This window comes from Patiria miniata, unplaced genomic scaffold (genome assembly GCF_015706575.1).
Source record: "Patiria miniata isolate m_02_andy unplaced genomic scaffold, ASM1570657v1 HiC_scaffold_5, whole genome shotgun sequence".
NCBI lineage: Eukaryota > Metazoa > Echinodermata > Asteroidea > Valvatida > Asterinidae > Patiria > Patiria miniata.
Window position 1 is genome coordinate 35,056,501 of NW_024037072.1, and position 26,916 is coordinate 35,083,416.

At 40.3% G+C, this 26,916-nt stretch overlaps 1 protein-coding gene and 5 non-coding genes across 6 annotated transcripts in view; all 6 read left to right on the forward strand.

The window, feature by feature from the left end:
• The first annotated feature begins 5,602 nt into the window (after positions 1-5,602).
• Trnad-guc lies at positions 5,603-5,674 on the forward strand. Its single transcript has one exon. It is a non-coding gene; the product is annotated as a tRNA-Asp (tRNA).
• An 85-nt stretch (positions 5,675-5,759) lies between these two features.
• Positions 5,760-5,831, forward strand: Trnad-guc. Its single transcript has one exon. It is a non-coding gene; the product is annotated as a tRNA-Asp (tRNA).
• A 238-nt stretch (positions 5,832-6,069) lies between these two features.
• Positions 6,070-6,141, forward strand: Trnad-guc. Its single transcript has one exon. It is a non-coding gene; the product is annotated as a tRNA-Asp (tRNA).
• A 391-nt stretch (positions 6,142-6,532) lies between these two features.
• Trnad-guc lies at positions 6,533-6,604 on the forward strand. Its single transcript has one exon. It is a non-coding gene; the product is annotated as a tRNA-Asp (tRNA).
• Positions 6,605-6,689: 85 nt separating this feature from the next.
• Positions 6,690-6,761, forward strand: Trnad-guc. Its single transcript has one exon. It is a non-coding gene; the product is annotated as a tRNA-Asp (tRNA).
• Positions 6,762-15,970: 9,209 nt separating this feature from the next.
• The window catches only part of LOC119741141 (beta-1,4-glucuronyltransferase 1-like), a 55,696-nt gene continuing 44,750 nt past the window's right edge, over positions 15,971-26,916 (forward strand). Inside the window, exons 1-2 of the mRNA XM_038216839.1 lie at positions 15,971-16,195; positions 21,639-22,629. Coding sequence (XP_038072767.1) covers positions 16,152-16,195; positions 21,639-22,629 — 1,035 coding nt within the window. The 5' untranslated portion in view covers positions 15,971-16,151. The remainder of the gene's footprint in view (positions 16,196-21,638; positions 22,630-26,916) is intronic.

Consider the following 26,916-nt stretch of genomic DNA (forward strand, 5'->3'; position numbering starts at 1 on the left):
CTAAAAAAATTATCATTTATCTACATGACGCCCCCCCCCCATGAAATGTTCCAGCCCCCCAACGCGCCCCCCCCCCCCCCCCCCCCCCACTGAAAAATTCCTGGCTACGCCACTGGTCTACTCACAAGAGGCCACTGATCTTCATGTAAACAATCCTTAATGCCATTACAGCCGTGTGGTTGCAAAGTGCGATTTCTAAAGGTTACGTAACACTTTATTTTGAATAAAACTATAAATGCACAAAGGACTTGTTCACACAGGCGGGCGAAATCTTTGAAAATTAATTTCTCCCGTTTGGAAGCCCGTATCTTCTTGCAAATTTTAGGGTTTATTTCCCTTAAAATGATCCAATTATGTGCTAAAATCGTTGTGATATGTTCATTACCTTTCGTTGAAATTGGAAAAATAGGCCTGCCTACGTGCATTTTTGAAAGTTGTAGCACCGTACATGGCGTTTGCAAGATCTGTCAATCTTTTCAAGCCTCACGAATATTAATAAGGTTCCTAATATCCATTATGGTGTACAGCACACATTTGGAGAAAAGCCTCCTTCACGAGTTATTAAGGGAATAAAATGTGTGTACGGGAGGTATTAAAACACTCTGTTTAAGACCGGTGGGAATCTGGATGGGTGATAAATACCCTCGGCTTCGCCTCGCTTATTTATCACCCATCCAGACTCCCACCGGTCTTAAACAGAGTGTTTAATACCGACCGAACACATATTTATTCCCATTCATAAATACCTTTTTGGTCGAAAACAAATCTTTTCCCTCCAAAATTCAAAACATGTCAAAAACTAGACGTTACCAAACATTTTGTTCAACAAGTTTACTTCGTGTTTCACGAAACACCCCTCTGACTATAATATGGAATGCCCTTCCACAACTCGTTACCTTTTAAGGACATTGGCGTGCGCGTCGCGCGTACTGCGCGATGTCGTGCAAAACGCAGCTGGGCTGGGGTGCGTTTTGGCGGTCATAACCAAGAATTGGTTCGGTAGTTTTTTGTCGGTGAATTTCTTCAGCAATTTTAATTGGGTTAGAATTACGCATGATCATGTAGTACTCAAATTCCCAAAACAATTAACCAAAGAGAAACCACCGAACCAATTCTTGGTTATGACCGCCAAAACGCACCCCTGGTGTTGTGTGAATTTCGGACCATGAAATACTGATTCACTGGTAGTACATTGCGCATGCGTTAGTGAGGAATGTGAACTTTCAACCAATGAAACGTTAAAAGGCACCGGATTTCATGGGAGTCCAAATTTCATGTGACACTGGAAAAGTGTTTAAGACCAGCTTGCCATGTCTTTATCATCCGTTTAAGACCGGCCACGTGACGGGCTTTCGACCAATAGGAATGCGTAAACTGTCTTAGGTATTTATGAATAATTGATAAATATCAACTTTTCCGCTTCCATTGGTCGATACCGAGACCCACGCCAAGTCACGCCGAGTGACGCTAATGAATGTGCATTCGTCATTGTGTTGCCGGGCCAAAATCGGTCAACCGTAGCGAATACGGTGCTTTGCTGCACCATACAGGTGGGTTGGGTCGGAAAGAAATCCTCGTCGACATTTTCCTTGGAGACAGTTCAAGGTGTCAACCCAGCGTTTGCAACAACAGATTAAGCTGAATTTCGGAATATACTTAGATGATGTAAGTGTCCAACTACTCGTGAAATAACAACTTGGAGAAATTCCTAGAAATTGATGAAAATACATATATTTGGGGACGTTTTCGAACGTTTTCTTCCCGACTTTAAGTCAGCTTTACCAGTAACCAGTATTGAGGTTTTGACATCGATGACGTCGATTTTTTTCACTGACATGAAGTTAAGACTCTCTTCTTCCGTTTTCATTTAACATTTCAATCATAATGAGCTAAGTTTTCTGAGAAACACAACTTTCAAAATGCCATTCTTTTGGGGTGCATGAATTTCACTGCTCTGTTATAGCGTCTAAGTACGTAATCGGATTAGCTTAGCTCATCAACGGCAGAAACTTTGCTTTCGCAACCATAGGGCTGATTATTAGGCTGTTCAAAGTGAAGCCATATTATATACCCACCTCAACAACGATGGAATTACTTGCATAAACAAACTTTACATCATTTAATTGCAATGTATTCCTATTCGACTGAATGTATTTATTCTCTGAAAGACAATAATTACATTATGTTAATAACAATATATTGTTTTGCAAAATTTCATATTTACATGAAAATGGTTGTATGTTAAATTTATTTATTCTATCACACCATGGGAGTATAATTATACACTGGCTCCCGCACCACATTCAAATGGAGGGATTGGGAACCAGCGCGTAGCTTCGTTTGAATTCTTTTGTTCAGCGCGGAATGGCTAATGAACTATGCAGATTCTTCACATGATGTTGTTGTTGTTGTTGTTGTTTCTTAGCAAATTGTTAGTTCTGTGTGCTCAATTTTAACGGAACAAAAAACCTACTTTTTTCCCCTATTTTGTGAGTTTGCAACCCTCTGAAAACAGGTGTTTTGGGGTTGCTTTTTTGCGGCTCTAATGCAAGGGCGGATCCAGGGGGGGGGGGCCAAAGGGGGCCATGGCCCCCCCCCCAAAAAAAACGAAACCAATTTTTTTTTTTATGTGACATCGCAATAAAGGCAGGCAATGAGTACACCACCATCTTTTCCTCAAAAAAACATTGGTTAAAGTGGTCAGAAATTGCCTCAGATCGCACCACAGAGCATCTAGAATCCAACAAATTTTCCGTAATTTTTTGACCCACTTTTTTGGGGGACCAATTTTTTTTTGGCCCCCCAAAAAAATTGTGTTCTGGATCCGCCCTTGCTCTTATGCACCAAAACCGTCTGTATTATTGTTCGAGCATAAAACTAATACGACATTTTGTACATACATGTATTTATTCTTCCGTAACTGAAAATGGTCTGGTTTTGTTTTGGTTTGTTGTCTCATTCAGAAAAAGATAAGTTTTGTATAGCCAGAAAAAGAAATCAAAGGGAGATACACTTTGAAAGGGAAACTTGATTCGGCGAAAACAATCCCTCCAAAAGTACAACCGATTTCAAAACCTCTTGATCCTACTTCAGTAAGTTCTAAGAGCGATTTGTGATTGCAAACTATTTCTTGTAATCGATAGATTGCATAATCATATGGAATATATTATATGTTTTTTTACGTTGGTGGAGGAAACAAGGTTTTGTATTGCAATAAACTTATGAAGTTGTCCGAAGAAGGGCAACAACGGTCTTTCAATTTCAGTTTAAATAAAATGTTTCTGCCCCTCCCCCTTCCAATGAACCACTTGGGATGAGCGTCATCTGAGTGGTTCTTCCCACTTTTATCTAACCAATAGGGCTCTCTCATTGACCCACGTGACCCGGCCTATATTTGGAAACTGGGAAAGTCAGCGTCGCCATTGTAGTAGGCAAAGATAGTAGACTTGCGCCTACGCCGCGCGTATAGTAGCTGTATTAGGCAAGCCTTCAAAGCTGCGATGGATGGCAAAAAACTGTAAGAAAAACGCGTGCCAAGTGCTAGGTCGGCAAGATTTAATAGGACCAGGTCTGGCCGTTATGAGCCTACCCACACACACACACACACGCAGAGAAAAGTTTTTAAAAAGTTTTATAGGGTCTCTCTTAGAATTTTCGGTTTCACCAACTGATGACGCTGTACATGCGGCCGTACGTATAACATGTATACCTTTAAAGTCCGTCGTTCTGAAGCACGGTGCCAACCATCGGTGGAGGACGGGGGGGGGGGGGGGGGGGACATGTCGTCCCCCTCCCCCTAACTATTTTTGTCCCCGAATCAAAAACAAATGTAGCCTACATTTGATTTTATAGCTCAGAATAGCTGATAGTTCGATGACTCCAAAGTCGAAAATGATGTTTAAATAATGATCTTTTGCAAACCTATTTTTTGTTTAAGTTTTCAGAAATGCATTGCCTCAGATCGCACCACAGAACGTCTAGAATCCAAAAAAAATTGTCGGGGCCCTTAAGCGGGCCCCGAACCGGCGTTTAGGCTTCGCACCCACATTAGTTCTGATCAAGAAACACATGTATGTACCATCCCCCACTTTTGATAAGCGCTTTGACGCCCTTGGTGCCAACAGACTCTTAGAACTATATACCTGTACCAGTTTATCCTAGATTGATGTGTACAGTGCTTTGTACTTTAATGGCATCAACATGAATTTGATGCCAGTGCCTATAGGGCGGAGTAAGGCCTACGGAACACTGGTCTTCGAAACACTTAATCCGGGCTTAATAATGACAACCACACACGCACAGGTGATGACCATTGTGTCATTTTATAAAGGATTCGCAGTTATTTTTACGTGAATATTATATCCCTACTGACGGTATACTGTCTGGTTTACAATGCACGACGTCGTTGCTACATGGGTCATTCCACTGGGTTGGGGAACAATGTGTGACATATGACCATATTAAGAAAAGCATGAATACCTTGCTAGCAGTTGCTCTACATAATATTTGTTGTTGGGTGTTTCACGACTGCAGAAAGTTTGAAATGATTTCAATGTATTTTGCCAAAAATATGAGCAAAAAATGTCATTTTGGATGTAACATTGACACCGTCTCAGTGTTACGTCCAAATGTGACATTTGTACCTTTTTTTTTTTAAATTTCTGCGAAACATCACCCAAATTCACTTTGCGTACTTCTTACTATACATGCAACACAATAAGAAAAGCTTCCGGGTAGTCAGGTATCAAATGGAGCAGAAATGATAGCTTGGTTGTGTGGATGTAACATTGGCACGGTGTACATCTACACTTGAGGTATTGTTTCTGTTATATTTGAACCCTGACTATACCAAAACAAAAGCTTTTCTTGGTGCTTAGGTGTCCAGTTGTAAATATGCAATGTCAGTTTGGGTAATATTTTAAATACGTATAAAAAATGGCAAAAAAAAAGAATATTTGGATGTAACATTAACACGGTGTCAATGTTACATCCGAATTAATACATTTTTGCTCATATTTTTGTCAAAGTACTTTCATATGATTTCAAACGTTCTCAAGTATTGAAACACCTTAAGACAAATATTATGTTGAGCAATTGTTTAGAATGCATTGATACTTTTAATAGTATAACTAAATATATGGATGTAACATGCACTGCTTCCCAACCCGGTGGAATGACCCACATATAAGTGCTAACCAAACGGTAATGCAATGATGGCCAATCACCGGGAAATGGATGGTGTCGTGATACTTTAACGTCATACGATCGGACCCTATATTAATATTAGTACTTTAAAATATCCATCCATGATATCATGATATATAAAGCTATACAATGATTTCATTGCAAATCTCAGTTCATTGCTTATGGCGTCTCTCCATCTGTGGTGACTTGGACACCTCTAGCCCAACAATCGCATCCCTTTAATAATTTCTGCCCCTCCCCCCTCCAATGAACCATTTGGGGTGGGGATTTTGTGTGGTTCTTCCCACTTTCATCTAACCAGTAGGGCTCGTTCATTGACCCACACGTGACCCGGTCTTCGTTTGCAGTATTTGTCGTGGTCAAAGAAGGTAATGTTTTTATTTAAACCAGTCATCAGTCCTCGGTAGTATAGTGGTTAGTATCTCTGACTGTCACTCAGGAGACCGGGGTTCGATTCCCCGCCGGGGAGGCAAGGGTTTATTTTTGTTGTTAACATTTTGCAATATCTGTCGTGGTCACAGAAGATAATGTCTTTATTTAAACCGAGTCATCAATCCTCGGTAGTATAGTGGTAAGTATCTCTGACTGTCACTCAGGAGACCGGGGTTCGATTCCCCGCTGGGAAGGTAGGGTTATTTGTTTTGTTTTGACATTTTGCAATATCTGTCGTGGTCAAAGAAGATAATGTCTTTATTTAAACCATTCATCAATCTTCGTTAGTATAGTGGTTAGTATCTCTGACTGTCACTCAGGAGACCGGGGTTCGATTCCCCGCCGGGGAGGTAAAGATTTATTTTGTGTTGAAATTTTGAAATATCTGTTGTGGTCAAAGAAGATAATGTCTTTATTTAAACCAGTCATCAATCCTCGGTAGTATAGTGGTTAGTATCTCTGACTGTCACTCAGGAGACCGGAGTTCGATTCCCCGCCGGGGAGGCAAAGATTTATTTAATGTTGACATTTTGCAATATCTGTCGTGGTCACAGAAAATAATGTTTTTATTTAAACCAGTCATCAATCCTCGTTAGTATAGTAGTTAGTATCTCTGACTGTCACTCAGGAGACCGGGGTTCGATTCCCCGCCGGGCAGGCAATGATTTATTTTTGTTGTTGACATTTTGCAATATCTGTCGTGGTCAAAGAAGATAATGTCTTTATTTAAACCAGTCATCAATCCTCGGTAGTATAGTGGTGAGTATCTCTGACTGTCACTCAGGAGACCGGGGTTTGATTCCCGCCGGGGAGGTAAATATTTATTTTGTGTTGAAATTTAGCAATTTCTTTTGTGTTAAAAGAAGATAATGTCTTTATTTAAACTAATTATCAATCCTCGGTAGTATAGTGGTTAGTATCTCTGACTGTCACTCAGGAGACCGGGGTTCGATTCCCCGCCGGGGAGGCAAGGGTTTATTTTTGTTGTTAACATTTTGCAATATCCGTCGTGGTCAAAGAAGATAATGCCTTTATTTAAACCGAGTCATCAATCCTCGGTAGTATAGTGGTAAGTATCTCTGACTGTCACTCAGGAGACCGGGGTTCGATTCCCCGCCGGGGAGGTAAAGATTTATTTGGTTTTACAATATCTGTCGTGTTCAAAGAAGATAATGTCTTTATTCAAACCAGTTAACAATCCTCGGTAGTAGTATCACCGTCTGTCACTAATTAATGGACCGGGGTTCAGTTCCCCGCCCGGGAACTTTGTTTTGAAAACACTTCTAGGGTGTTCTGATGCATTAAAGCTCTGTGTGTTTTCCAAACGTCGGCCTCGTTGCGTTTCAGGGTTCTGGCTCTGATGTCGATGTCGTTTTCGGCTTCAGAAAAAAATAACCTTTAAATTATCAAACTATAACGATATATCTCTTTTATTTTATTAAGATTTCAATTGCAGAAAATGGACCCGATACTGAGATTTGCGTTTCCATGTTATTATGGAAACCACTTATTTGAAAGGATTTGAAAACCCATGATGCATTATCTGTGGTTGAGCCCATTGATCTCCATATACACAGACTGGATAGGACATCGCGCCGTGTTTGTGCACGAATGCGCGGCCGAACAATGGCGGCGCGTTTACTGTCAAACGGGTAAACGCGCATTGTGCTTCCACTTTGTTTACTTTGGAAAATGGATTATTGAGTGAAATTTTTCTTACAGAAGGGAGTTCAAGCGTTCCTCCAAAACAATCTTAAAAAAAAAATAACTGAACGATGAAGAGTTACCCTCAATCCCTCCAAACAGCTTTTCCACACTTTCTTGATATACTCTTATGATGCTTGTGATGTAGCGAATTAGGAATTTATAAGAACAGACATTGGACAACTCAAATCCAAACACAGGAAACTTAAACTCTGCTTCCAAATAATTTAATATGACTACAGAAAATGGTACAGAAAGTCATGATGAAGCCAACGCCCTGAAGCCAACTGCAACGAACAATGAATACGGGCGTGCTTATATAGCCACACAAGATTAGGAGGGTATTAGAAGAATTTGTATTATAAGAGCACCACGTCTGGTATTACATAATAGCGCCACGTCTGGGATTACATAAGAGCGCCACAACATACGCCACCCCTAACTGAATTGGCTCCTGACAATTTAATTACAAAATATAAACAAAATTCGAGCTATTCAAAATTACATTATTATTATTATTTGTTTTTTAAGTTATAATATCAGCCAATTTATTCCATACTGGGTCGATCGTTGCGTGTCGTAAATGGTGTTCATAGTCGTCTCCATTAACCGCGTAGGACCTCCACACGTTCTCCCATCTCGTCATTCATCACATCACACACAGTCACTCATCAGGCTGATCAGGCCGCAGGTTCCTCACGTGGTCCGACATCCTCAACGATCCCATCCAGGGCGCCACTGGAAGCTGCATTATCACTTAAGCATCGTAAACTAATTTAAATTCATAATTTATTTATTTTATAAAGCCGACTTTTATTTGCTACAGCTTCTACTCTTTTTAACAACTTAACACTTCTTTTTGTTCAAGAGTAAAATACAATTATAGTGACATCAGCAGTAAGTTTCATAAATTAATTTGATTCTTCTAATAATCAAAATGGCATAAAATGAGAAAGTCGATCACAAAATCAAGACAACAATATCAAGGCCACAACATATGCAATCAAAACAATTACAATGCTGATTGATTACACAATTATTTAATTTTTTTTTTCTCTTTTTTATTATTATTATTTATTTATTTATCATTTTTTTTTTCTTTACATTTTACCTGAAATCTTTACTGGATGTGTTTTAAGGAACTCTAATGCCGCAGCATTCAAATTTGTTTCGGGTTCCCAAGTATTCTTTGAATGGGGAAAACCTTTCCACTTGATCAGGTACACAAGTCGCTTATTTTTATACCTGCCTCTGATTATGCGCTCAATTTCATATTCTTTGGGTTTCTCTGAAATCTGCGGTAATCCTGGAACAAAGGGAATTCCAGAAGATTCCGACTCACTGGATTGATGTACTGCCGTGAGAGGATGGAAAATGTTTTGTGGGCAGTCATCTTCTTGCAAACCTAGTATTGATGTATTCTGCTTTGGATCAAATGGAACAGAATCATTACTTGGGCGAACATATCTGTTATATGCAAATTTCATTCGGTTCACGTGCACAGGGGAAGACAGTAATTTATTATTTTCAAGATTTCTGACTCGAAAATTTACTGGAGATGTCTGTTCTACTAAGAGATACGGTCCAGCCCAAAACTTCATAAGTTTACGGGATAGTCCTTTTTGGAATGCAGGAATATAAATCCAAACTGTGTCTCCAACTTGATATGGTACCTTTTGTGCTTTTTCATCAAAACGCTCTTTCATTTTGGCTTGATTTAGCTCTGCATGACGCTTGGATACATCTCGAAAAACTTCAAGTTGGGAAACCAAGTGATGCATGTGCTCTCTAAGTGTTTTCTCTGGATAATTGGAATTTGTAAGGAGTGTCACATCTAAGGGTAACCTTGCTTCTCTACCATATAAAAGGAAGAAAGGGCTGAATCCCACAGAATTTTCAGCAGGTGTAGTGCGATACGCGAACTGTACGGAGGTTAAGTATTGATCCCAATCATTATGACATGTATTTACATAGTGAGAAATGGTATCAAGGATAACTGAGTTGAACCTTTCTTGAATAGCATTACATTGAGGATGATAGGAACTGGTATTTAATTTGTGAGTTCGCATGATTCGACACACCTCTAATACCACCTTGCTAAGAAAGTTTGATCCTCTGTCACTTAGTAGAGTCTCTGGACACCCATGTTCACAAATAACATTGTCGTAGAGTGCTCTAGCTACTGTGGATGCATCTATGTTCTTCAATGGAACCAAAATAGGCCATCTCGTACAGTGATCTGTGAAACAGAGAACATAACGGTTAGCATTTGTTGTAACAGGTAATGGCCCCAGAATATCAACACTTACTCGTTCAAAAGGCCCAGGGACTTTCATTGTAATCAACGGTGCTAAAACCTTGTGTCTATGCGTTTTTCTCTGAGCACATGAAATACAACTACGCACCCAATTATCTACATCTTTGTACATTCCTTTCCAATAGTAACGTTGACGGATTTTGCTATAAGTTCTATGAAATCCAAAATGAGCGGCAAGGACACTGTCATGACAATTATCAAGTACTGTGCCTACAAACAGTTGGGGTACATACAACTGATATATATTCCGTTCTGGCATGTGTCGATTTGACGGAGTATGCCAAATATGATATAATAAACCATCCTTGGCAAAATATTGATCGGCTTGTAATATCAGATTTCTGGCCTTTTTGTCATCGTCTGGTAATTCGTTTCTTTCTAAAAACTTTAGCATCGTACCAGAAAAGTCATCTACTGCTAATGCTTGTTTGAAATTTTCAAGATTAATTCCAGTTGGAAATTGAGGAGCCTCTTTTTCAACACAGTCGTTACTCGGTATCCTCTTTCCATGCTGATATCTTAAATTCTTTACAACATTAACATTCGGACTGGATGACTTAACTTCATCAGCAGAACACAAAACTTCATCATCAATATCATCAAAATCTGTTTCTACCCAACTGGTATCCATTTGTGTCGGAACAGTATTGTTAGAAACATGACACCGACTACATTCAGTACAGGATCTATCATAGTCAATTCTACTAAGTGTATCTACATGACAATTTCGGCCTTTGACGTGTACAACTTGAAAGTTATATGACTGTAATTTAAGTGCCCAACGTGCTAATCTACCAGTAGCATGTTTACTGTCAAATAACCACTTTAATGCGCAATGGTCAGTAACAACAGTAAATTTTACTCCCTGGAGATACTGTGCATATTTCTTTACACCTTCGACAACTGCAAGAGCCTCTAATTCAGTCGTAGTGTAGTTGCGTTCTGCATTATGTAATGCTCTACCACCATAGGCAATGACCCTTTCTTTATCGTCTTGGACTTGGGCTAGAATAAAGCCGAGTCCTTTTCCAGACGCATCTGTTTGAAGGTAAAATTCTGTACCGTCAAATCTGGGAAACGCTAAAATAGGTGGTTCAACCAGGTGTTGTTTGAGAGTCTCAAATGCAGTTTGGCAACTTTCACTCCAAATAAATGGCACATCTTTTCTAGTCAAGTTAGTGAGAGGTTCTGCAATCCTACAGAAGTCCTTGATAAATTTACGGTAATACCCTACAAATCCAAGGTATGATCTTACTTCTGAAACTTTCTTTGGTGTAGGATAATTTTTGACAACTTCTACCTTGTCAGGATCGGTTTCAATCCCTTCACTGCTCAGAACCATGCCCAAATATTTGATCTTTTGTTGGGCAAAAACACATTTTTTTGGCTGTAATTTAAGACCAGAGTTACGAAAACGATCAAACACCTGCTTCAAATGATGTATATGTTCTGCAAATGTATTTGAGAAGATTATTACATCATCTAGATAACACAGCACAGATTTCCAATTTAGACCTCTCAACACTTCTTGCATAGCTCTTTGGAATGTGGCAGGGGCAGAGTGCAAACCAAATGGAAGTACCTGGAATTCATACAGAGAATCTTGCGTAATGAAGCAAGCCTTGGATTTGGATGATTCTTCAAGTTCTATTTGCCAATATCCAGCTGCTAGGTCTAGAGTTGAAAAATACTGTGGTTTCATGATGCCTAGGCTATCAAGTGCATCAGATATGTTCGGTAATGGAAAATTATCCATAATACTGATCTTATTTAGCTTACGAAAATCTACACAAAAACGATATGAACCCTGCTCTTTCTTTGGTACCATACATACTGGGAAACTCCATGGGCTAGTGGATTCTCTAATAATGCCTTCGTTCAACATACTCTTGACATGTTTTTGTATTTCCTGTTGGATGTGAGGTGGTTGTCTATAGGGCCGAGACTTAATCGAGGGGTGATCTCCTGTGTTAATAGTATGTTTAACTCCTGAATATCGGCCTCTAGGTCCTCCATCAACTTGGAAAATGTCAGAATAATCTGATATTAGCTGAGTTATCGCAGCTGTTTCTGAATTAGACATGTGATCTGTATTCAACATGACTTTGGAGAGAATTTCTTCTGTCCGTTTTCCAGAAATCACTGTTTTCTCACAACAAGCTTCACTCAAACTTGGGTTGTTACTGTCAGAAGAAGTTTTAACTTCTGCTACGTATGCCTCATGTTCCTTAAGATCTATCGTTGTCATTGGTACTAACTCACAGGGATCGATTAAATTGAACGTTCCCAGTTTGGTACGTGGATACAAAGTAATTGGATCTTCAGAAATATTCATGACCAATACATTTGCTTGACCCTTGACATTTGTAACTTGACTTGCGGTGCGTGCCACCATTACACCTAGTGACGTAATATGTCTACCTCCAAGGCATAAACCAACAGTGTTTACAGGAAGTTGATTTGAAACTTTTGCACAAACTACGGTTTGAGAGCGTGGTGGGATTGTTTGCTTCTTAAGAACACGCAACTGGTTTTTCTTAGTGAGTCGTAGTTTACGTGACCTATAATCTATGTTAGCACACTGTTCGCTTAGAAAATGTGAACCAAGAATCATATGTGAGGTAAGACTACACACAACATGGAATTCTATTTGAAAACAGGTGTCACACATAGCCACTGGTAAGGTAATAAACCCTGTAATGTCTAAGTCAGAATTATTAGCCGTTTTAGCACTCATCAAACGTGGTTTTTCGATTAAATGGTGCATGGCAGGAAGATGTTTTAAAAGCCAGTCATTATCGATAAGATTAATGGAAGCACCAGTATCAATAAGGGCTTCAACTTGTACATGATAAATCTTTACATCAATTGTACTTGAAGAACTCAAATTAATTTCAACACAATCAGAATTACTGTTTACTTGTGAATTCACAAGGCCTTCTTTTTGTTTGTCTGAGGCTTCCCCACCTGTCGGTGTTTGAATTTTTGAAGTTTTGACATTAACAGGTGGGCTCCTTAGTTTAAAGGATTACCTAAGACATCGAAAGTAGCTCGGCAATAGCGCCATTTGTGACCTGTGCGTCCACATCTGTGACAAGTAAATGGATAACGATTGGATTGCTGAGGATTAGCTCTACCAGGTGAAATTGGTTTCTTTGGACTTTGTTCCTTCTGTTGTTCCAACCTATCCAACCTATTCGCAATTGAATTCATGGTTACTGTAAGGGATTGCAGAGTGGAATGGATGGCATTTACGGAAACACTAGGATTAGTATCATTTGCTTTCAATCTATCCGGCTCGTGAGCCGTTTGTTGCACAGAAATAGCCAGTCTAGCATAATCAAGAGCATCATGGAATGATTTCGGTTGTTTGGAAAATACAAATGCCCGAATGGATGGTAATAATCCACGTACAAATATGGAAAGACACTCTGCACTTGATTTCTTAACTTGTTGACACATGTGCATAATATCTGAAGCATAATCATCCAATGTTTCGGAAGGTAGTTGTTTTCGTTCAAGCAATTTTGTTTCAACTTGCCACACCCAAGAGTCACCTTGAAAATGTTTCTTCAAAATCGTTTGGATACTCTCTACTGAATTTTTGTCTTCATTCGGCACACTTTCTAGAAAAATTCGGGCGTGGCCAAATATTCGAGACTGTAAAGCCAAGACTTTTTTGGCATCTGCAAAATCTCTTAATGAGGCCAAAGTCCTAAATCTAGAAATAAATTCGTCTACGTCCTCTTCGGGAAGACCTGAATATTTTAGTCCACTAGAGGCTAAATCATATTTGGTGCCCGACATTGTTGGTTTTTCTTCTAGATCGACTTCCATAAACATTGAAGGATTGATACTTGAACACAGAAATCAAATGAAATTAATTTGGACAATCCGCCACTTTATATCATTTACTGTATAATTCTACAACTGTGTCCAGTATAACCTTTAATACTTTATTTACAAAAGAAAATGAAACCTACGAAACTGATGCCACTTTGAAAAATAAAAAAAAAACTTACCGTGCCCGGCAAGGGCAGCTGACCGGGGCGTTGGCCGTCCGAGTCCGGAATGAAGGACCGGGAAAGCTCGGTGTAGGAACACAGAGTTGGTGCGGATCTTCCACCATTTCTTATGATGCTTGTGATGTAGCGAATTAGGAATTTATAAGAACAGACATTGGACAACTCAAATCCAAACACAGGAAACTTAAACTCTGCTTCCAAATAATTTAATATGACTACAGAAAATGGTACAGAAAGTCATGATGAAGCCAACGCCCTGAAGCCAACTGCAACGAACAATGAATACGGGCGTGCTTATATAGCCACACAAGATTAGGAGGGTATTAGAAGAATTTGTATTATAAGAGCACCACGTCTGGTATTACATAATAGCGCCACGTCTGGGATTACATAAGAGCGCCACAACAATACACTTTCTTATTATGCATTTTCGAAATTCAAGAACTCCCCCCCCTTTCCTTTTCCCTTTTTTTTTTAATCCCTCCTCCTCCCAAAAATGATTGTAACTAAATTGCCATTTCATTTTTGGCACATTGGTCATTAGAGCACACTGAATTACTCCATCAACGAAATGAATAATTGTATTAATAATATGCTAAAATGACATCATATTTTTTTTAACTGAACACTCACACGAGAAATTGTACGGAGATTCATTCAAATGATTTATATATTTATTAAAAAACCTGAACATACACAAATTACAATCTAAAAGGTAAACAAACCTTAATTTTACAAAGTAATCAGTAAAAACTTCTTCCCGTCCCTATATTGATCAGGGAATGACATCGTTCACCTCTTGTGATATTGTGTGAAAGGAGATGAATCACAAACCAAAATAGTACTATACTAATTTTGTCAAAGAATAATTCAAGCTACGCACGGTCTTGTTTATAATTAAATGTTTAGCTCTACTTCTGAAACTGAATGTAATTACTTGTAAGTGTAATGGGAATCGTTATTGTGAGCGAATATGACGGTGTATATGGCTATAGCTAGTAATATAACGGCGTACACAACATAATTTCAAACCGTAAAATTACTCATTGCTTTCTTCAACATACAAACTGTCAATAATGTGACAGTCATCTTGGGAGCTCATAAAAAATCCTTGCGTTGGACTTCACAACTTCTTTCCAATACCAAAATCAATCAATGTTAACAGTTCCACATCGTAAAAATTGATTAAGTCAAACGTTCATATGCCTATCACATCGCATGTTCCATTCAGTGGATGATGCAGTCGATTCCATCCCTCCGTGAAGTTCTCCATTTTCGTCCGGCTCGGTCCTGCAGCTGGTGGTTTTTGCTATATGGCTTTGTTGAAGTTCTTTGTTGATATGAAGGTCAATCGGCCAGTTTGTGCAGTAAGTGAGGATAAACCATCTCCTCGGTTTCTCTTTATAAAGAAAAATAATAGAAACATTTCGGTAGGCGTTAAGCCAAGGTAGCTCTACTGAGTGGAGCGCTGGAACTTCGGTACCCTCCGTACAAGCTTGTACGGAGGGTACCGATCGTTCCAGCGCTCCACTGAGTAGAGCTAAAGCCAAGGCAGACATAATTCAATCAGATTTTGCATATAAAAGTTATAAAGGTTATTCGAATAAACTATTTTAAACAAGTCAACTTTTGTTCATTGCCATTGCCGGGTCAGTCATGCACGTTTAGGCCTAGGCCTATGTCTTAAAAAACATGGACGGCGACCAGCATGACAGGTCTAGATCGCATGGAATTTGAACAGAATATCTCGCTATAGCTACCACACAGGCCTCCATCCCCTCAAACTCAGAGCGACAACACTAACGATATTATAATTTGCTATGTTCATATTCCTCCATGCCATGTTGTATAGACATCGTTAAAAAACAACTTACTTGCGAATAATTGTCCTATTCTTCAACGCTCCTTACTTCCCGACTCCAGCAATCTAATGCTGCGCACACCTTGACTATACTCCTCATCGATTTTGATCAATTTAGATCTCTGTTTCTTTTATTCTTTCAAAAATGACAAAGAAACCGAAGAAAACCCAGCTTCATTTTTCAATCCTCCGTTCGAAAGTGTACACAACTCGAATGCGAAATTGTGTTCTTTACCCTTTTCAAAATACGCGCGCGCGGACGCACGTTCGTACGCGATGTCCTATCCAGTCTGTGTATATGGAGATCAATGGTTGAGCCCAACTTGAAATGTTGAGACTGCGCCCTCTATATAACCTCATGGGAAGGGTTTGTGATATTTGTGAACGTGTGGAGCGCCACCCTTCGTTGGCAAGTGGGCAGGCACGTTGAACACACACTGACAAACATGACTGACTGCATGAGCGCTGTTCCTTGTTGCAGGTTATGAGCGAAGGTAAAGCAGAATGGCACAATCAATTTCGGCATCGAACAATCCAGTAGTGGTCGCAGCGATGTCAAGATCGAGTACCGGTACGGACTTCTTCTCTATTGGAAATATAGATTTCCATGTCCAGGGTCTGTAGGCAAGTCCACGTAAGCAGTTATTACTGGTAAGTTTATTGGTTTTTTTTTTGGATGTCCCGCTCACGTCCATGCAAATTGCATAGGGCCTACGTATTCAAGAGTGTGGTTTTGTACAGGTCTGTCACGTCACCTGCCTGTGCCTGTACTGTTTGCCTGTTCTCGTGTTGAACTGTTGAATGTTCCATAACGAAATGACACTTGCAAAGTTGCATGTTTTGGGAATACCTAATCATTTGGCGGAAATAATGTAGCATCCAGATGCCACTTCGGAGTAATTGCAGAATACCCCGCCACTTGGAAAGGATGTCAGACAAGTCGACCGTTGAGACAACTCGACTCGGGACAAGTCGACCGTTGAGACAACTCGACCGTTGAGACAAGTCGACCGTTGAGACAACTCGTTGAGACAAAAAAGTGCATAAATCTGTGGGCGCTCCGATTCAGTGGCCGTCGCGTCGCGCCCGCGAGGACCGGGCACGGCCCGGCACGCGCACGCGGGCACGTCACAAACGATGGGGCCGGCACAAACGATGTCACCGTGCACGGAACGGCCACGTTTACCGGGGATGCGCGCACAAGCCCGGCAAAAACGAACGATGTGCACGGACAATCACGCTGCGCTATATCGGTTCTGTTATATGCAACCAAAAAAACTCATGTATCATAACTCCCAAACGTTGATCAGCCGCCGTCAAAATCCCTGGTACTATCCCCAAAACTAGGCCCAAAAACATGCGAGTCGACTTGTCTCAACGGTCAACTTGTCTTTCAATTATCGCACATACGGTCGAGTTGTCTCAACGGTCGAGTTGTCTCAACGGTCGACTTGTCCCGAGTCGAGTTGTCTCAACGGTCGACTTGTCTGACCCCCTTATAAATACACCCCTAAATTAATTCTGTGGCTACGAGGTTGGAATCACAGGAAAAGAAACAATTCAAGTCCATGCCAGCTACGCGGATACTGAGTGGGGGTCCATTATTTGAAAACGAAGCAACACAAAAGGAATGGGAGTTGCTGAAAAAAATTCTAAGTCCAAACCAACCACCCTGTTGCTGGCTATGCGGATACGGAGTGGGAGTCCCCTTGAATTTGCTTGAGAACGAAGCAACACAAAAGGAATGGGAGTTGCTGAAAAAATTCTAAGTCCAAACCAACCACCCTGTTGGCGGCTACGCGGTTACGAAGTGGGAGTGCAATGGAGCATGACGCATAGTACACAAGTAGCGCTGCTACCTCGTCCCCATGGTCCCCAGGGTGTCGAGCAGTACGCGCCCACCACTACCTGCTCTCTCACCCTGGTATTGGATCATTTGTGCAAGATTTTTGCACACGTATGCAAATGAGGAACAGTCTGGTGCCTGGATATGTGTTACACATTAGCGTTTGTTTTTGTATGCGGTGTCTGGGGTAAAAACAGAGTCAATTCGTATTAGCTCGAGCACGGCGTGAGTTACAGTGTACGAAAACACGATTTTTGAAATCAAACTGTTACACGATTTTATCGAGACAACATGCAGTATCATATTTCATATTAATATGAGCAAATTGGAAAGGAAATTAGTATTTTCGAGAAGGCGTGGACGAATGATCGCGAAAACACGTACTGCACGTTGTGAATAATAGCACCAAGTACATGTACATGATAAAAATCCATTACTAGCCAATTGCGGTATCCAATCAGGATACAGGAAGAAAGTTTCCTATCCAGGGTTTACTATTGGAAATGCGGTTGGAAATAAAGTAAGCACTGGGGACGAGGTTGGTAGCGCTGAGAATGTTTATTGAGGTCAACCAACCGTGACCTCATAGCCGGCTACGAGGTGGATAGATCGAGTGGCGGGGTATTCTGCAATTGTGCCGCCACTTCTTTGGTTGTGTACACTACAAACGTGACAAAGTCCATGGAGAGTTGAGTTCATTTTCAAAGTATTTTCTAACAAAATTGAACATGTTTCAATCCCAGATTCATGTTTTTGGAAATATTGTTGCAACCTGACGCCACTTTTTTCTTCATACATCATCTCAATGTAGGTCAGTCATTGCATAAATGATGATAACATGAATCTGGGACTGAGAAACATTTCCAATTTTGTTAGGAAATACTTGTTATAATTTTCTTGACTCTCCTTAGACTTTGTACACAACTGCTGAAGTGGCGTCAGGTTGCAACATTTTTAACTGTTTTTTTCCCCCATTTTTGCAACCGCTGACCTTCATTGAGATTTTGTGACCGGCTTCACAAAAAAGGGTATAAACCTATAGTCGTGCTGTGCATCGTGTATTGGCCCGCTCAATGTTGAGAGGGTAAAAATCTTGTCACCATGTGATTTTCATTTTTTGTTTTGAATGACATCTTTAATACCTACAGTTTCAGGTTCCAATCACAGAAATTTTGATTTTGATGAATAAAGTGGAAAAATGACTATTTCGTGTGCATCGTAAATGTTGTTTTACAACAGAGCCAGCTATTTCAAAGTTTGTTTTCTCAGTTGCACATACAGTATACAATTTGAACTCCAAGGAAGTAATTAATAATATGCAAATTTATACATGTACGTCATATCTCAAGAACAGGAGGGGCTATGGAACTCTATTATATACCTAATGAAAGCATACGTTGTGGGCTTTCCAACCTTGTGTATATTTATAACTCAATTTCACTTTTTTACAACATAATACCATTTTTTGTATGTACCTTTTTGATAAAATCTTTCATCTTGAACGGGAATTTTGGCCAGATTTTGGACTCGCACTGTAAGATGTTAAGACGGTTTATAGAAAATCATGGAAGCCAGGTATCAATGATAAATGTTCTCCTTGTGTAGAATAGGTACCAGATGGGACAAATGTACACAGTCTTGACATCCCAAATTTTCAGACTAGACGATGGCATGATTATTAGTAGGCCCTGAGCCTCTAAAAATCAATGGCTCATCAATAGAATAAGATTTTACTCCCAATTCAGCGCAATTTTGTGCACAAATGAACCTGCCCTGCAAGAGCCAAATCATTGTCTGGCAGCCAGTAATTTGATTTTGTGAAGGAATAATTCAATAACTGAACGCCGGTGGATTTTTTTCGTTCTGTGTCTCATTCAAAAGCGAATAGCTTTCATATTTCTAGGAAAATAGCAATTGAAAAAACAAATCTATTGAAACTCGAAAATAGCACGGGGAATGCATCTTTTAACAAAACACTTTGGGCTTCAAATGCATTTGGAACAAACTGATCAAAGTTGGAAAGATAGTTGAATTTAAAAGTAGAATGTAAAGATTTACTATACCTTGAAAACTTACAGTTTCTGTGTACAGTCGAGTCTCGTTAATACAAACTCTGTTAATACAAAATTCTGGTTATAACAAACATAAAGCCTTGGTCCCGACTGTGCATGCATGTGTACAATGAATGGGACTGATATTCCTCTTAATACAAAATTCTGATATAACAAACAATTTGGCTAGGTCCGAACGAGTTTGTATTAACCAGACTCGACTGTAATTATCACACGAATGAATTTCGGGGTCCTCAAAAATAACCGGTGGTTTGTTAGTTGTCATTCCAGTCACATGTTTGTTCTCAAAGATTTGCTTCAAAGAAGTTAAGAAGGTGGTTGGTACATGTACATGGTTGAGATTTCTTGAACAAGCAAAGCATATGTATCACACAAAAGCTGTCAACAATTGGTTGTACATGTACATGTATACTTAAAGAGTGTTTGCACAAGCACATACAGGAATGCACAATTATTAGCATGTGTAGACTATAAAATATATGACTTTGTCATCACAACATGAGCTTAAAGCCAGACTTTTTCAGAATTCAGCTATTTATTAGATCTGGATTCTGCAGAACAAGAGCTTTGCAAAGGTATACATACATGTACAACATTAAAGAGGTTGTGGAATGCTCGAAGACATTTCCGTCATTTTTCGGGTACATGTATATAGCCTAAGGTGTGATGAAATAAAAACGACTATTGTGTCTGTCATGAAATGAGTACAAAAGGTACTTTTGAGAGCTGTTTTTCAGGTCCTGTTTCGACCCGAACGTGCAATTTGTGTAAAACTTGTCGTTGGGGGCAGCAAACAAAACATAGTAAATCGTGACGTAATGAACAGGACTCCCGATGCAGCGTAGTATAAACGAGTCCTGTTTATTACGTCACGATTTTTCTCATTTTACGAAGAACCCGATGACTGTTGATTTCAATTATGCGCTCGCCGACCAACAAATTACTCGATGAATTTCAGTTTTATAAACATATAAACGCACATTACAAAAGAATGGGAGTTTGTCATTATGATATGGGTCTACTCTACAATAAAAAAAATATAAAAAACAAAACGACTTTCAGTATTCCACAACCTCATTAAGGAAAATAGAGTTCAGTAACAGAAATACACACCACAAACTTACTTCAAGTTGCAAAACTGATTCTTGAGAAAATGACATTTAAAAATCCTGGAGTTGTGTTACAGTGAATGAACAGTCAACTACTAAAACAGAATGAAAGTAGGTTTTATAAGATGTTTGACAGAACAAAATAAATGAGAGAAAGGTAGCTCAGGACTTACAGATACAGGTCCACTTGAAAACAAAAAATTGATCACCCCTTCAAATTTTGGCGTTTCCCCGCTGTACTGCAAAATGGCTGTTTCCAACTTGGAGCTCATTTTGCGGTGACAGGTCACATGTTTTTTTAAGGCTTGCAAAGTTTTCCTGCTATAGGCCAAAAAAAAAAAGTCTCCGGTTTCTGGTATGGAGCTTGCCCAAAATGTGGTGCGGCGACGCGGCTTTTTTTTTTTTTACCTGACTTTTTTGCTTCAAATGTCGGCTGATGACTGCAAATGGTGCCCGACTAAACTTAGTGCAAATATATGGGAGTCCAGAGAGGCCACATAAAGCTTATTCTCGATCATAACCCCATCTAAAACACGTTAAAATTGTGCAGCAGCAGGATTCCAGTCAAACCAGTGAGTTTGGCGGTTTTGAGACATCATCTTTCATTGAAAAAAAACCTTTTTCATTTTGCCGACATGGCTACGGCGACGCGCGCGCATACCAGAAACCGGAGCCTTTTTTTTGTGGCCATAGTCAGCACTTTTTTTTCTGTTGTAGTTAGCTCAGATTTTCTTCTAACTACCAAGCAGCTCTATATAACTGACCCAAGGTTGCTTAAGTTTGCAAGATGTACACCGGTCTCATCCTTAACGATGGACTTGGGATGTGGAATTTGCTTGTTGGTTATGGAGCAGTGATGGATTTGGGCAGATTTGGGATTGGTCTTAGTTCACATACCAAGGGGCTTAGAGTTATACTTGAGATAGGGCTTTGCTAAAGCTGGCAATAAGAGATGGCTGTGATGTCGGTTTCACTCTGTCATTTATGCAGCGCACTTTTGAACATTGCATTAAGGTGCAGTGTTCGCACTCGATTTGAACTCTTCCCCATTTTGTTTTTGTTGGCAGGTCAGCTGGCAAAATGCGGCTAACAGTGGTGCGTGCAATGGTTGGAGGTCTGGTGTCTGTGCTCATCATCCTGCAACTGATACACCTGTCTATGATCTCCTGGCTAGAAAACAAAGCAACGGCCATCACCAATGGGCGCCGGTCTGCAGGCTCGGGGAGCCTGCCCAGCCGGAACAACCACTCCCTCCGGAGCCGGACTAAAATCCATCTGGAGGCTAAACTGGACACCACGGGGTCCTACAAAATCTACCATTCCTACATGAAGAGTACTGCCGCTGTTAGTAGAAAGACTCACGAGGCACTGCCTTCGGACGTGACCCTAATCACCCAGTGTTCCGTGAACAATCTGTACCACCTTGTTGACCTAGTGGTACGGTGGCAGGGCCCGATGTCCGTGGCCGTGTTCTCTGTAGGTCCAGACATCAGTACTTTCAATAACATCTTGTTCACTTTGCGGGAGTGTTTTCCTGGCATCAAAGAGAACGTTACCTTTCACCTTGTGCAGCCCATCACTGAAATAACGGAGACACTCAGCAGCAGCAGTGCCAAGGCCCTCCCTTTTACAAAATTGCCTTGCGAGACGATCCTGTCGAGCTTGAAAGAGCAGACCTTTCAAGCCACGTCTCAGACGAAAAACTACGCCCTGCAGGTCCCCTACCCCAATAACGTCTTGAGAAACGTGGCGAGGAGCGGGGCCGACTCGCGTTTTGTCTTTGTCATTGACATTGACATGTTGCCCAGCGCTCACTTGCGAACTCAATTTTTGCATCTGTCGCGGAGCAGCATCATCCTGCAAGAGGAGACCGAGTATTCCAAAAGGACGGCATTCGTGGTCCCAGCATTTGAGATTCAGAAGGGGGAGGAGGTACCACGTACTAAAGAAAGACTCGTCCTGGACGCTGCCATGTATGGACGCATCAGACCGTTTTATGTTGAAGATTGTCCTCATTGTCATAACCACACTGACTACCATAGATGGGAGCGATCAAAGGTATGTACACATGTATGTCTCATTGAAAAGTTATTGGACTTCAGTTAGTGCCTGATTTTAGTCAGTGGCTGACTAGAGTCAGTGGCTGTCTTGCAATCAGTTGCTGATTTTAGTCAGTGGCTGAGTTGAGGCATTTGCTGACTTGAATCAGTGGCTGAGTTGATTCTGTGGCTGACTACGGCTGACTGGGGTCAGTCACAGGCGTAGTTCATTTTCTGTCTTTAATAATTTGCCGATTTTAATAATTTGCTGACTTTTGAGTAAGAGGCTGGCTTGGGTACAGTATAATGTACATGTGTAATGTAAATGTCTGACTGGAGACAGTGGCAATATGAGTCCGTGGTTGACTTACTTCAGTAGATGACTTTATAGAGTCAATGGCTGACTTGAGTCAATGGCTGACCTGATTCAGTAGCAAGTTGAGTCAGTTTTTGACTTGAGCTGGTAGTTGACTTGAGATAATGGCAGACTTGAGTCAGTGGCAAGTTGAGTCACTTTTTGGCTTGAGTCAGTGACAAGTTGAGTCAATGGCTGACTTGAATCAATGGCTGACTTGAGTCAGTGGCAATTTGAGTCAGTTTTTGACTTGAGTCGGTTTTTGACTTGAGTCAGTAGTTGACTTGAGTCATGACTGACTTGAGTCAGTGGCAAGTTGATTCAATCTTTAACTTGAGTCAGTAGTTGACTCAAGAGTTAACCCTAACCCCCTAGCCTCTTTTGGCTAGGATTCGTCTTTAATCCTGCAAAATCCTCCAATTCCCACCATGTAAAAGTTAGATTCAGACTCAGTACTCCAAAATCATCCATTGTTTTGTTGAATTTGTTCAGTGGAGGGGTGACCATTGCTTCAATCACTGTTAATGGGTTGAGGCAGTGCCGATGTTATTCAGAAGCTGTGCGGTTGATGTGGAGCATAATGCAGGGCTCAATTATGCTTGGCTGAACATAAACAATGCAGGGTACGGCCTACGAACTCGACGCAATGCATCCTCCAAAATAAACTGACACTTTTTTTTGCCATTCAGCCTCAATCCTCCCAAATCCTCCAAAACCGTCTTGGAGGATTTTGGAGGATTGAGGAAGGTTAGGGTTAATGTCTGACTTCTCTCAGAGGAAGGACTCATGAATAAGTCATTTTGTTTCAAACTCAAGACTCAAACCAAGTTATTACAAATAGTGATGTTTTTTTGGATGAGAGTTGAGCCATGAACTCTTTGAAAATGTAACATGGAGCTGCTCGAAACAGTACCCATCAGAAACAGGAACCCAATACATTAACATGGATCGTCTTCAGGGCCATAATGCAATGTTTTAATTCTGCATAATTTAGGAAATTAATTGCTCTCTGAAATCCACAGCGTACCGTTGACCGTTCAGGCACACTACAAAATTACCCTAGTTCGTCAAAATTTGCTTTTACCACACAAAAATGTTTTAAAACATTGACACAGAAGGTATTTCTCTATCAAACCATTTTGTTCTTATCCTAATTTAAATTTGGTCACCCGGTTAAAATGATGGAAACGGCATGCAGGCCTACTATTTACATGCACTCTTTTAATTTGTAAAACACATACTAGTTACTCTAAAAATATACTATGTACGCATGAAAACTCAGGAATTTTTAATCTAAAGATACCGTACCTCAAAATCTTTTACTTCATTTTTTTTTCGGCACAAACCATGTTTGTACACTTACATACATGTACCGGTACGTATCAGTGAACATGGTGAACAGTGACTCAGGGAATTCTTTTGCTTAATTCCCACCAATTTCAAGTGTTTTTGACTTGTTCAGTCCAAACCAAGTGGATCCATTGCCAACTCTGAAATGCTTTTGAAAGTTTGCTCGGGGGAAGACCAGTCCCCGGAAATTAAAAACCATTGTGTTGAAGACATCTGCCGCAGGCCAACCTGAGACAAAAGGAGATCTCTTTGAAACGAAATTTCATTTCGCAGAAGTGCGTGTTCTTCTCCAACTGATTTTTTTTCTGGCCTTGTGGAAGTTCTTACACGTGTTCATTGGGTGATACAGCATTAGATCAGGTTGTTGAATCACACAGACTGGATTGCCAATCTACATACAGAATGAGAACAGTGACAGACTTGTCTACATCAGATGTGAACCTTAATTACATTACTATACCCCAGCATTGCCCTGTGACTAACCATCAGTGTTCTATTGCATTTGCTTGTAAATATGCTGCATCTGTGCACAAGCGTGCGAATGAAATACATGTACATGTATGTACCGTAATTTTCGGAATATAAGCCGCGGCTTATACGTTGATTTTGCCCATGAAAATGTTTACTGCGGCTTATACACAGGGCGGCTTATACGCCGAGCCTTGAAGAATAAAAATGAAATTCACGTGTGTATTTAATGTACTGGTATAAGAAGAGATATGTTGCTGAAATGAATTATAAATTAGGAAAGTCATTAACAAACCGAAACCACGTCTCACGTAAAGGTACCGAGCGGTAAAAAAGTACGGTGATGGAAGCTGTCTTCGACACTTGCCACCAGCCGTACGTGATACTGGTACAGTGCAGCAGCGATATGCAGGCATGCTTTCCCAACAGCGGACCACACCATTTGCGGTAACAAAGGGGTGTTCTTTCTTGGGAACAATAATTACCAATATTTTCGCTGTTTAAAAAAAAAGAAAAAAGACCACTACAATTTTTATGGCGTTCGAAACATTTTTTTATTACATAATCAGTTGTTCAACGTCACAATATATTTTGTTTTCTTGAAATGTATTCAAGAAACGATGTAAAACTCAAAAGAGGGACTAAATCACCCCTTACAAAATTAATGGAATAGTCTATTTAAATGTCCGCTTCGTTTTGACTATTTCCAAAGAAAGTTTCGATCGAAACTTGAATTTTTCTCGCAACTAGTCGCAACAATTTGATAAGTTTTGAGGTAAAAACGGACCTGTTTATTCTTAGGACAAAACAAATCAGCATCTGTTGCCACAAAGCAAGATTTGTAGCGCTCCAGTTAGACAACACACGGTGGGTTTCATACTCTCTCACGTGCTGTGGGAAAATGTTGTCATTCACCGGCGTGCGTGGCACAGGCTGCCGGGCTATGACGGGGCAGCCGGCAGCAGTTCCCGGTGTTTATGTCTCATCAATTCCCATATTTGTTTGTAAAAGTATCAATTGTAAATGATTTGATATAACTTTTGTGGTCCTTTTAATAGCTTCTGTAGTGGGAATGGAACTGGTTCAGATCATTTTGACTAGAATTTGGAGGCCTTACAAAATTGAAACCCGCAGCGGTCGGTGCGGCTTATACGCCGACTTCAAATCTTAATTTGCAGATTTTTGCGTGCTGCGGCTTATACGCCGCGCGGCTTATATTCCGAAAATTACGGTACACTGGACAACATTACATGCGTACAGTTTTACGGTACACTTGCACAACGGACCAAAGTACTGGTAGACTTCAACTTGCTCTTCAACATCAAATGGCAAATTCTTTGCTGTCGCATGCAAAATGACAATTCTTTTTGCTGCCTTATTGTAATCAACATGTACCGGTAATTATTGTTTCATTCATTTGTTTTTGTTGGGGATTTTTATTTATTTAAAACAAACATGGTAAATGGTGAGAAACTGTCTGTCCAATTTCACTCTATAATTTTACCCTCCATATCTGTCCGCGTCTATACTGGAACCTGTGCAGTACCGGGGGTAGTTAGTAAATTCTAAAAATAATAACAGCTGTTATTGATTTAAATTTTTTTTCTAAAATTTGCGAACAACAGCTGATAAATGTTTCGATGTACATGTACCGGTACCTGTATCACACTGTTGCCATACTTAACCTCAAGTATTTTATTTGGAAACATGCCCGGTTTTGTATAATTTACATACAATGTACATGTATGTGTACCTCATCGGGTCAGTGCAACAAGGTTGTAACGCGATTCTGCAACAAAGTCATTTCTTGCGCGAATACGCTTCGTGCAACAAAGTCATATCTCGACGTCCAATGACTTTGCGTGTACGTCCGGGTTATTTTCAGCGAGATACAGCCTTTTGACACTCTAAAACTCGCGTTTTGCTTTCATGCCATTCTAGGAGATACCGACCTTGTTGCATTTGACGCGACGATATGTATGCATATTAGCTGTGATAACAGGTACATGTAATGAGAGAACACATTGCAAATGATCAACCTCCAAAACATGTGCTTACTGAATGTGCCAACATCAATATTTCAGTGCTGTATCACTCTGCCACTTTTTGACATTTGCCGAGCGACGGGCCCCA